We start from the raw sequence: 11,569 nt of genomic DNA on the forward strand, positions 1-11,569 counted from the left end.
TGTGACGGAGAGACAGTTGCGTGACAAGTGGTTGTGTGTGTGTGTGTGTTGTTGTTTTTGTATATCCAAGCACACATAATATTTGTTTGTTTCTGCCTGAGAAAGAATAATATGTTTGATGGAACGTGCGTGTGTGTGTGTGTGCACACGCAATATAATGGTGTGTATATAATAGTTTCTACCAAATATGCATGAATCTGTAATGTGCAGATGGTATGCACGTTTATTCTTATCTCTCTCTCTCTCTCTGTGTGTGTGTGTGTGTGTGTGTGTGTGTGAGAGAGAGAGAGACTCAGAGCTTTCCCTAATGTGTGTGTGTGTGTGTGTGTGTGTGTGTGAGCTTTAGCGAGAGAGGGGGAGGGGTGTGTGTGTGTGTGCGTGCGTGCGTGCATGTGAGCTTGGCTAGGGAGAGGATATTTGTGTGTGTTTGCGTGCTTGTAAGCCTGAGAGGGAGGGATGTTTGTGTGTGTGTGTTTTGTACATGCATGTGGGCCAGATAGGGTGAGTGATGTGTGTCTGTATGTGTGCTCACACATATGTGGGTCTTGAGTATGGACATGTTTGTGTATTTGTGTGCACATGTGGGTTGGCGGGAGGGGGCTGTGTGTGTGTGTGTGTGTGTGTGTGTGTGTGTGTGTGTGTGTGTGTTTAAGCTGTAGTGAAGAAGGGAGAAAACTGTGCAGGGAAAGAGGAATGAGAGAATGGATGGAGAGGGTGAGACAAGACTCGATAGTAGTTGGGACACTGAGGGACACTGAGGGTTAGCTCTCTCAAGAGGTGAAGGTGAGACAGATTTTGGTTGGCAAGAAAGTTTCCACGAAACTTATTAAACCAGAACTAAGTATACAAACATACATACCCCCCCCCATTACCCTTCTCCCACACAGCAAAAATATAAACTGTGAAAGAAAGCGTGTTTTTCTGGTAAAAGCTGGTGACCTGTGCGGATCAAGTGTTACCACTGACTCCGGGTCTGTTCAATCATTCCAAAGTGACAGCCGCTGCCCTTTTTTGAAATGGCATGGCACGATTTCTGTGGTCATTTTGAAACATGATTTTGTGCGGCTGCTTTTACCCCAACGTATTCTTATTGATATCATGACTTTGATTTCAGCAAACACTTCCAAGCCTCGGCTATTGATTAGAATTTAGTTTCATGAAAATGTGACATTCATGTCATTGAGGGATACTGGTTGTATATTATCGATACGTCGATATTTACGTCGATATTGTTCCAATATTGTTTACAGCGGTGTGTAAAATGCCACGAGTTTCCCCAGCTGCGACATGTTTTTCACAGCGTTATTTTAGGGCCTGATCAGGACGCCTGGATGAATGATCCTGTTATATTATATAATTACATTTCCAAAGGCAAGATGTGTGTGTGACTGGTGCACAAGAAAAGTGGGGAAAAGAATCTTGTGCGCCTGCCTCAGAGCGCTCTTCTTGCACACTTCTCAGTGTGTAGTATCACGTGTCCTGATGAGAGGATCGATACGGAGACGGTGGCTCTGTTCCATGTCTCTGCTCCATGTCTCTGTCCTTCTTTTACCCCTTACCTTTCTTCTACATTTCTTCTGTCTTCTTTTTTCTTCCCGTTTTAATCTTCTCTTCTCTAGTTTTTTTCTTCTTTCTTCTCTGCTTTCACACACACTCACGCACACACAGTAATGAACACCTTAAAATCCCAGGCACGATCTTCCTATGGCCTAGTTTTCAGGAGCCTGCAATGTCACACAAGTAAAAAATAGACTAACGGAAAAACAATGTAGAAATCTGTGGCAACAGAGCGAGCCCAGAGTCAGACGGATGAGGCGGGATCAGATGGGTGGATTTTGGCGCGGCACAGGTGTCTGCCGAGCTTTCCGGGGGTAACGGCTCCCTCCCTAGGGGGGGTCCGGGGGTCAGAGCACTCAGCAGATTGCAGGATCTTACTGTGGTCGGCAGTGTCTTTATTCGTACCTTTCAGTTTATCTAAGCATCATATTTAGCTGAATCCAGTTTGTTGATTTTGCTTAAAACATTTTTTTGGAAACGTTTTGGATATATAGTTTTGTTGTATGGCTGGTTACTAGTGTACTGTAAATAAATGCACATCCTGCACTTAGATTCCTACTGTTTCTTAATTAAAAGAAGTGAATATTCTTATTCTTTTACCAAAAGCAGGTATCAAAATAATCACTTACAGTTACAAGTGCACTGTTAGGATTTGTCCTAGACGCCCACAGGGGGCAGTATTCAGATCATTGCAGATCAGAGCCTCTATATCTCTTCTTACCTTCACATTAATCTGGTGTGGGCAGAGGCAACATTTCAAAATGCTTTTGTTTAAGAATGTCCTCTTGTTGGAGGGACGCAGATCTCCAGAGTCTCAAACCAGTGAGCAGCTGTTTAATCATCCACTTGCTGCGTCATTGTCTCTGTGGCTTTTCTTTTATGGCCAGTATGATTTGCTCATATAGGATTTGGAAACACAGCCCATATTGATCCATCGGGTGGCCATCAACTTATTGATCACCCTGTGACCCGATTGACCTTTGGCTAGTGGGTGGATTGATGAAATGATAACGTTGAGTGTGTCTCTGTGTGCTTTTTGCAGGCGTGGCTGTGGGAGGAAACGAAAAGGGACACCCGTAAAAGTCTTTGTCACACAAGCTGAGGAAGAGAGGGTGCCTGAACACAGCTTCAGCCCAGGTGTGTGTTTGTGTGTGTTTATATATCTGCATGCCATATTCTGTGTGTGTGTTTGTGTGTGTGTGCGCCTCTGTCTGTGGGATTGGTATGGGGGTGGAGCGTGTGCAAGTAAGTGTGACCTAGTTTTGTGTGTGTGTGTGTGTGTGTGTGTGTGCTCCAGGAGATGAGGTGATGACCTTTCTGTGTGTGTGTGTGTGTGTGTGTCCCTGCATACTTGTATGTTATAGTTTCACACTGACTGCTGCTGTGCTCTCAGGTGATCGTAAAGAAGCAGCAGAGAATAAGCGGCCCATGCTGGACGGTCCTTTCTACAACACGGAGCACACTCCTCAATACTGGTCAGTGTGCATTTATGTTTATTTGCATAATATCCCATTTTTAGAAAGCAATAAGAAAAAAGTAACCCATGAATGTGACTTCATTATCAATTACTGTTGTTTAAATTTCTTTCAACAAATCATTCAGTGTTTCCCTTAGCTTTATGTTAGAAGAGTGCCCCGCCACAGAAGCTTTAAACCTAGGGGCACCTTGTTTAAATAAAAAACCACAGGTACACAAGATCGTAAAAGAAACAAATGATGTGAATAGCAGAGGAACTCCACCACGAGCATGTGGTGCTGGATGACTGTACTGAATAGAACTCCCCCCCCCCCCCCCCCCCCAGCGGCTCATCAGCGCAGGCTCGCAACAAAGTCCCCATCAGATCCAAGACCAGCTCCAGCTCGGCCTCCGTACCGGCCCCAGCTCCGGCTGCTTCATCGGCGCTCCCTGCTTCTGCGCCGGCCACGGCTACCTCCACCCGGGCCCCGTCTCTGACCCCTGCGTCCACGGCCCCGGCCGCCCCGACGCCCTCCGCGCCGGCCCCGGCGGCCAGCCCGTTCCCCCCGTCCCCGAACTGCCGCATCCGAGAGGTGCACTGTGGCAGCCAGGTGCGGTTGGTTGTCATCGCCATCCGAGACATCACGAAGGGGGAGGAGATTACTGTGGACTACAGCCTGACGGAGTGGGGAGACAACTTGGTCAGTGACCCACACACAACACACAGGTTTCTGGTGGAACACTTGAGAGTCCAAGTCACACAAACACTTTATTGCCAAGAATGTTTGGAAATGAAACCTACACGGGCTTTTCAGAATTGTTTTCAAAATGATTTCCGAAAAAACAAATGTAACATGAACACGAGGCCTGAGGGTGGAGTTAGATTTCGTTGTCTGTTTTTTCACTTTTAGCTTTGCTGGTGGCTGAAGACTCTGTTGCACTGGAGAGAAATGAATGCTTTAGTTCCTTTAAAATTCATATGTGGACTTCCCACATGTAGATGTAGATAAAATATAAGCTTAATAAGGGAAGCAAAGTCTGCTGGCCTCCTCAAAGTATGTACTAAAGTAAATTTTGCTCCGTGTGGCTTATATTGCCAATCGCTCCAATAAGAGCCGTTTCCTCAGCAAGAATGCAGATTGAACTGCACAACAGGAATTACAAATCCTCTAATCAGTTTTCCATTTTTCATTAACCACTCATAGTCGTGGAATCTTTTGGGAAAGACCCAATCAAGTGTGGAAGTTGAATAGCAAGGGCGTCATTCAGGTTTTACACGGACTCTCCGTAGCCTTGTTGAAAGGAATAATAGACAATAGAGCAGGACACAACGCATCCACAGGGCATTATGTTGGGATTAAGTATAGATGTAAATGCATTCTATCCCTATTTTGTTTAATTTCCTAGTTGAATTCGTCTCAGTTTTAACCTAACCTGACCCTGATTTGTATGTTTCTAATCCAAAACCAGCTGGTAAAATCCTCACTGCCTGACTGTACTCGACCACTTGGTCCTCACAAGTATAGAAATAGATTTTAAGCAGTGCACATATCTCTCATGACTTCATTGACCGTATGTGCATTCACACAGTGTTGATCAGTTTCACACAATCATTGTCACGCACGCACGCGCACACACACACACACACACACACACACTTCCCGCTGTGCACACATTCATACCACACAAACAAAGCTAAGCAAGGCATGGGGTTACCATGGAGATGGTTGAGCTGCAGTTCCTTTTCTACCTATAGTGCTTTAGCAACAGTAACCATGGTTTTTTAATGACATCTGTTCCTTTTAATGGATCTCATTAGATCAGATCAATTATACCAAACAGTATGATGATACTAGAATAAAAAAAAAAGTGGGGAAAAAAGAAAAGTGGTTCCTCATAGTTCCTTAAAAGCCATATTTTATATCATTAATTTGGCTCTGATGAAGTTCAAAACTGTTTTTTTTAAACAGATTCTTGGCTGCCTGCTTTCTTCTGTTCTTAGCTTTCCTCATTTCCTCATTTGTTTTATTAAGTTGACAGTGTTTTTAAGAGAATATCTCTTTTCACTTCTTTTGTTTTCTGCTTGTTAGTCCTGATCAGCCTTAGGGCCGTCCTCCTGACTCTTGAGTGACAGCTGAGACTGATTGTGATGGTAAACACCCAAGAGCAACGTGCTCGGCCATTTTTTAACGGCTGCCCTTTGTTTGCTGCAGGGTTTCCGTGGTACCGTGTCTCCTGTGCAGCACGAGTCTCACTCCGACACAGAGAATAACAACAATGTCAAAAAGGTAAGGGACACTACACCACCTTCTCCCTAAAGCTGGATTCAGATGATACGTCCGTTTTCTCACCAAAAGATAGAGTGCATTGCCAGAGGAAATGGTTAAATCACATCCAACTGTTCTCTCATTGTTTGTACTTTGAATAGTCAGCAACCAAGGTCAAAGATGAAAAAAAATAGTATTTTCTTGGCTTGCCAAGGCTAGTTGGTCTCAATAGAAAAGTAAAAGGCATGAAACCACACATATAGACCTCAAAACTCCGCACCCCAATGCTCTCTATTCAATAAAAGTTCATAAACTGAATTCATATTGAGTAGGCAATTCAATTTCATTATCCTAAAAATCCCAAATTTGTTGCAACGCCTGGTGTGATAGGAGACGTTTTGTCACTGACGTGATGTCACTGATCGTTCTGGTGCACACTAAATGGTCTGGTAGTAGCTTACAACTCTGACCCTGAGTAGTGAAAGTTTAACCCGTCGGTGCAGACGTGCACATCCTTTGTTTCTTTTACGTGTTTAGGAGAACACCTGTGTGCTGCCGGTTGGTTTTTCCCTACATATTGAGACAGGAGGACTCTCCAGACAGGAGATGACGTGTTCTCTTGTGTCTCTCATTTCCAGGAGGAGGAGCCTCTATCTGTGACAGCCCAGCAGCAGCAGCAGCAGCAGGAGTACGTCACCCCGTCTTGGTCCCTCTCCCCCTCCTCCTCCCCCATCTCCCACTCTGACGCCAGTGACTCTGATGCTGGAGATGAAGACAACAGCAGCCCCAGAGGGCGGGCGCTGCGCCGGCGCAAGAAACGGCGTGGCGCTCATTTGAAGAAGAAGACGCCCCAACGGACCGCGTGCGGGCCCCCACTGCCGGTCGGCCCCACCAGCATTCCCCATCACAGCAGCCCGCTCCCGTCATCCCACCCTCCAGGTCAGTCTACCCCTCCCACCTCTTCGTCCTCCTCCACCTCAGCAAAGCTTGTGTTCAAAGCGCCGGCCCCGCTGGGCTCCAGCACAAAGGGCAACATCAGCTCAAATGTCCCGAGAGGAGGCGTGTCCATAGACTCCATGCGGCAAACCTGTGAGCACTGTGGGCGCCACTTCCGCTCCTTGGGTCGCCACCTGGACAAGCACCACGCTCACCAGCCAGAGGTGTGCTCCGCCCTGGTGGAGCGCTACACACAGATGCCCCGCCTGCACGCGCAGAACTCACACCCCGCCACTGCTCTCGCACACACGCTGCAGCACTCCACGCGGCAGGCCGCAGGACACGGCCACGTCTCAGATCTCACTGAGCTTGGCGTCCAGGACCTTTCAATGCCGCCGCCCACTCTCGCAGCGGCTAACCAATCCTCCGCCTCGTCCGGAAGGAACTCCACCCCATCAGGGCTGACCCCTCCGCGAGGACAGAACGCAGTGCCAGTGTCTGTCCTAAAGCGAAGCCCCCCCCCGGTGGCCGCGACGCAGTCCAGGAAGGGAGCGGTGAGGAGGTTAAAAACAGAGAGACTTGATGAGGACAACCATCACCACGACGACGATGTGGAGGTCGTAGAGGTGAAGAGGCCCAAAGAGGAGGAGCACGTTGAGGTGGTGTGCGCTCCATCCTTTGGAAACAATTTAGCCAAAGACATGGAGCCTCCAAAAATTGCAGAAGATGAAGAGGATGATGAAGAGGATGAAGAGGAGGAGAATGGAGTGATGGAGGTGGAAGATGAAAGTGGGGCCGAGGATAAGGAAAAGGACTTGCTCAGGTAAATTAATCTTTACACAATTCAAATTGTGCTTCAAGAAAATAATAATAATCGATTTTGTATAGCTTTAAATCCTAAATTAGCATAAGAGGGCTTTAGAATTTGTACAAATGCAACATCCTGTTTATTTATATCATATGTCCTTTTGGGTTTATATCTTCTTAAATCAAACATGCATTGACGCTTAATGAAACCTATGGGTCAAATGTGTGCTGCCTTTGCTCAGAAATGTTAAAAATATAATTGACTTAATGAATTGACTTAATTCAATTTCTTATTCATCCAGAAAATAATCAAAATATCAATTAAGTATTTGAATAAAAATTGTGAATTCAAACAATATTCAGTCGCAGCTATCAAGTAACAAATTGCTCCCCATCTGTCCTTTCAGCGGTTCGGGGCGTCACCACATGCTGCCCCTCCTCTCGTCCTTGTCCTCCCTGGTTCTGTACCTTCGTCGGCTGCAGCACTCGGCCTTCTTGTCCCTTTCTCGGCAGCTCCAATCCGCCGAGGCCTGGCGCCTGCTCTGTCACTCGAGCCTGGCTCTCCTCATCCTGTACAACCGCAGGCGCGAGTGTGAGGTCTCCAAGCTGTCCATCGCCGAATATCACGCTCGCATCACCCCCCGGTGCCCAGTCCCCGTCCCCCCGGGGGCCCCGCCCGCTCTCACTCCGTTGGAGGCCTCCCTGTCTCCGTTTGAGCGCCTGGTGCTCCCTCACCTCGCGAGAGTCGGTGTCCAGGGCAAACGGGGCCGAGTGCAGCCCCTCATCCTGCCCCCCCACTGCGAGCCTTGCCTGGAGCTCCTGCTGGAGACGCGGCAGGACGTGGGAGTGGACCCGGCGAACCCGTACGTCTTCGCTAGGCCCTACCACTCCCCTGCCACGCCGCTGCGAGGCACCGACCTTCTCCGCAGCCTGGCCCGCTCGAGCGGCACCCGCAACCCCCGCGCCCTCACTCAGACCAGGGTTCGCCGGCAGGTCGCCATACTGACCCAGCTGCTGCTGCTGGGGGAAGGGGAGGAGCCCGGGCAGCCCGGGGGCGGCGCGGTTGAGAGGCTGGAGCACTTCCTGGAGAGGGAATACCATGTGACTCAGAACTGTGCCGGCATTGGCCAAGACCCAGGCCTGATGGGCAGAGTGGGCCGAGTGGTGCTCTGCGGGGAGAGAGACGGAGTGCTGTTCAGAGGAATGAGCCTGAACCACATCTGCCTGGAACTGGATGGTGAGAATGAATGAGTGTAACTGGTGTCTCTTTGTGGTCCAGGACCAGCAGCACCGCCCCTCCTTTTATGGTGTCAAACGTCCCCCCGCCTGTGCGCATGTGTCCGTGTTTGACAGGACAACGTGGGGAGTAGTGATGGGTTGGACTAATTAGGTTGTCCTCTACTTTCCCTCCTCTTCTTCCCAGTTATGTCGGGAAACTCTGCCGACTCCTACTCAGAGGGAGAGTCCGACGGGGAGCGGATGAAGGAGAAGCCTGAGGCGCCCGCCCCCTCGCCCGCTCCCGCTCCTGCTCCGAACCCCACACCCACCCTGCTGTATGTCAGGAAGGGCAAGAACAACGGGCGGGTGGGGCGACCCAAGAAGCTCAAGAACGCGCAGCCACCGCCTGCACCTCCTCTCCCTCTCCCCGTAAACCGCAGGAGAGGCTCAGGTCAGCCCAAATCAGGTTTGTTTAAAGTATAAGTGTATCTGCTAAATTTAACAAAACAGATGAAATTGTACAGGTGAGATTTTTTTTATTGTGTTGCCAGTATCCGCTGTTTTAATAAAGCACATCATCTACTTTTCCTGTCTGCAGGGAAGCGCGGCGTCCTGAAGCGCCCCTGGTCAGAGGCAGAGCGCGCGGCGGTTGAAGAGCACCTGACCCAGAACATCACCGAGCTCCGCGTCCCCGCCAAGGCCGACTGCGAGCGCTGCCTGCAGCAGTGCCCCCTGCTGGTCAGCAACCACCGCGACTGGCGAGCCATCAAGTTCTACTGCCACAATCGCATCCAGCTGTTGAAAAAAAACCAGCGGCGAGAAAGTGAGCCCCAGTTGCTCACGGTCTGCTGAAGAGGTTGAGGGGGGGGGGTGGGGGTCTGGCGATCAGAGCAGATCTTCAAATGGTACCCGGCTTCCCAGGAAATGCACAATGACGGTCCTACATTTCAATCTTCTGGTAGTTTGTTTTCAACGTGGTTTCTAACACGTGATGGCCGTGTTGTTGTGAGCTGAACAACTACAGACAGCTGGGGAAGTTTATTTTTTCACTGCTCTACTTTAAGGGTCTTAAAAAAATGACACTATATTCTCAGTGGGGTTCATGGTTCGAGAGTCACCGTTGTTGTCAAAAAGCAGCGCACTGTGATGGGAGGTCAGAGACCCTGAAACTGGCCTCGGCCTTTGTTGTGTTGTATATGGAGTTGTTTTCTTCTTTTCTCCTTCCAAAACGAATACACTAAACTAAAATGTAGGGGGGGGGGGGAAGAGGTGGAGCCCCACAGTGTTGTTGAGCGTCGTGAAGTAGAGTTAGCGTTTATGCACTTGGAGACGTAAATAGGACAAATGGCCTGTCCTCGGGCCACACATTTCTTGGCTATATAATAAAAGTAGACCTAACTACTTCTCACCTAGAAGAACAACCAGATATTTCAAGATCTCTTTTTTTCATACTGCTGTTTTGTCCATCATATTCACGTGTAAGGTACTAACTGAGGACTTCAATTTAATGTAAATAACAATATTATGATGGAGATTCTTCTTTTATTTGACAAACTCCAGAGAGGGGGTTTCATGAGAAAGGCCATGACATGTTGGCAGAATGTAGTGAAGTTCCTTTTGGATGCCAAAGATGACCTAAAACACAGAAACGGGACAACTGTTCCGACGGCCCCCTGTCCCCTGCTGTAGGAACCAGCGTGTTCTTGATTCCTTCAATAGCTTTCTTTGCTGCACATTTGTTGTTTAAAACAGTAAAAAAAGCAGGATATTACTTTATATGATGAGAGGAGATTTCCCTTGGTTTTGTCTTTCAAAGGTGCATTTATCAGAGAAGTGGTTGTTCAGTTGCTCCGACTCTTGCATTGTCCAGGCCACACTACACGCAGCTCTACCACGTTTCGGGGTTTCTCTGTGGCATCGCGTCCATCGAAATAGAACCTCCACGAAACCTCAAGAGAGATACTTGAAGTTATTTGAACCTTTTTGCAGAGTCTTTATGTTGTTTCTTGCTCTAGCCTTGCCAGTTACATTGTACATAACAAATATATTATCATTATAGCTGACTGGTTGTTTGTGCTAGACTTTATGTAGCCTTCCTTTTTTCATGTTTGAGCTGTAAATAAGCCTGTTTGTAAATACTCATCAGAGAAACAAAGAAAAAACACAATGTACGACATGCCTTGGTTATTGTATTAAGTTTTTTCTTTTTTTTTTATAAGTCTTATAAAATTCTAAAGCTCCACAATTTTGTTGTGTTTTTTTCTTTCACCAGAAAAATGTGCTCTGTTAAAATTGTTGTGTAATGTATGAATTATTTGTTTAGGATTGATATTGATGATATGCAATAACGGACAGAAAGCCAGAATGGACTTGTTGTAGTTTGCTGTGAACAACACTAGATGGAGCTGTCGAACATAAACCATCAACGGTTCTGATTTCTCCTACAGGTTGGACTCTTCCTGCCCCGATGTAAACGTGCTACATGGTACTCCACACTGACCTCTAGATACCTGCGAACAGCATGAGGTCATTCCCTCAGCTCCTTGCCATCGTCATGGTTACACCCATCGGCTACTGAGGGCGCACAGTGTAACCGGTCCCCTTGTCTTCGGATTGGTTTCTCATTGGGAGAAAACTGTCCTTGTAAACTAATGTCAAACCACATCAAATCACATCGTGTCCCCGTCGTGCTTCTCCGTCGTAGCCTTTATGTCCTCTGGAGTCCTGTGGAGTTTGTAGCTTCCTCCACCCTGCTGTGCTCAGTTACATCATAGGCAATGCCGCACTGAGGTGGCTCATTTCTGCATATACATGAATGCAAAACATGTTTATGAGTCAGTGTGTGTGTGTGTGTAAGAAATGCAACACAGATGAAATAAACCAAAAGGTAACGGCCCTTGAGAATAAGCCAACTCTCAGCCATGTAAAGGTAGTGCAGTAAAACGCTTCATCCAGCAGATGGAAACAGACCACGTTCAGGCCGAAGACGGATCGCTCCGAGTGGAGACGGACCTGAAGACTATTCTGAGATTTTGGAGTAGACACGAGTGGCTTTGATGTGCCTTCCAGCACAACTGCTGGTTGGGATTGAGCAGCACCATGTGGTAGGAAGAAAGAGGCCTACAGGACCTGCATCCCCTGCACCCCCACAAAGACGGTAAGCACCCCTTCTTCTCTCACCTGTTCTGTGGCGTTACAGGTGATCACCAGATGGGTTTGCATGGGGTCCATTGTTGGCTAAGGCCCTTACACCTTATTGGATGCACCACTCTTTAGTGAGGATTACCTCCCTGCGCCCTCCTCCGTGTTGTCTGTGATCATAGTTTAAA

The 11,569-nt window shown here is 47.9% G+C and overlaps 1 protein-coding gene across 2 annotated transcripts in view; it reads left to right on the forward strand.

Annotated features, from left to right (window-relative positions):
• Positions 1-11,326, forward strand: part of LOC119217799 (serine/arginine repetitive matrix protein 1) — a 14,362-nt gene extending 3,036 nt beyond the window's left edge. Inside the window, exons 2-9 of one of the 2 annotated variants that reach the window (XM_037471723.2) lie at positions 2,600-2,694; positions 2,951-3,032; positions 3,359-3,713; positions 5,226-5,300; positions 5,918-7,038; positions 7,430-8,259; positions 8,446-8,691; positions 8,839-11,326. In XM_037471723.2, the coding sequence (XP_037327620.2) occupies positions 2,600-2,694; positions 2,951-3,032; positions 3,359-3,713; positions 5,226-5,300; positions 5,918-7,038; positions 7,430-8,259; positions 8,446-8,691; positions 8,839-9,092 (3,058 nt within the window). In that variant the 3' untranslated portion in view covers positions 9,093-11,326. Of the gene's footprint in view, positions 1-2,599; positions 2,695-2,950; positions 3,033-3,358; positions 3,714-5,225; positions 5,301-5,917; positions 7,039-7,429; positions 8,260-8,445; positions 8,707-8,838 lie in introns of both variants that reach the window. The other variant, XM_037471722.2, reaches the window with a different exon arrangement.
• The last annotated feature ends 243 nt before the right edge of the window (positions 11,327-11,569 follow it).

The sequence above is a fragment of the Pungitius pungitius genome, chromosome 9, assembly GCF_949316345.1.
Source record: "Pungitius pungitius chromosome 9, fPunPun2.1, whole genome shotgun sequence".
Taxonomy (NCBI): Eukaryota; Metazoa; Chordata; class Actinopteri; order Perciformes; family Gasterosteidae; genus Pungitius; species Pungitius pungitius.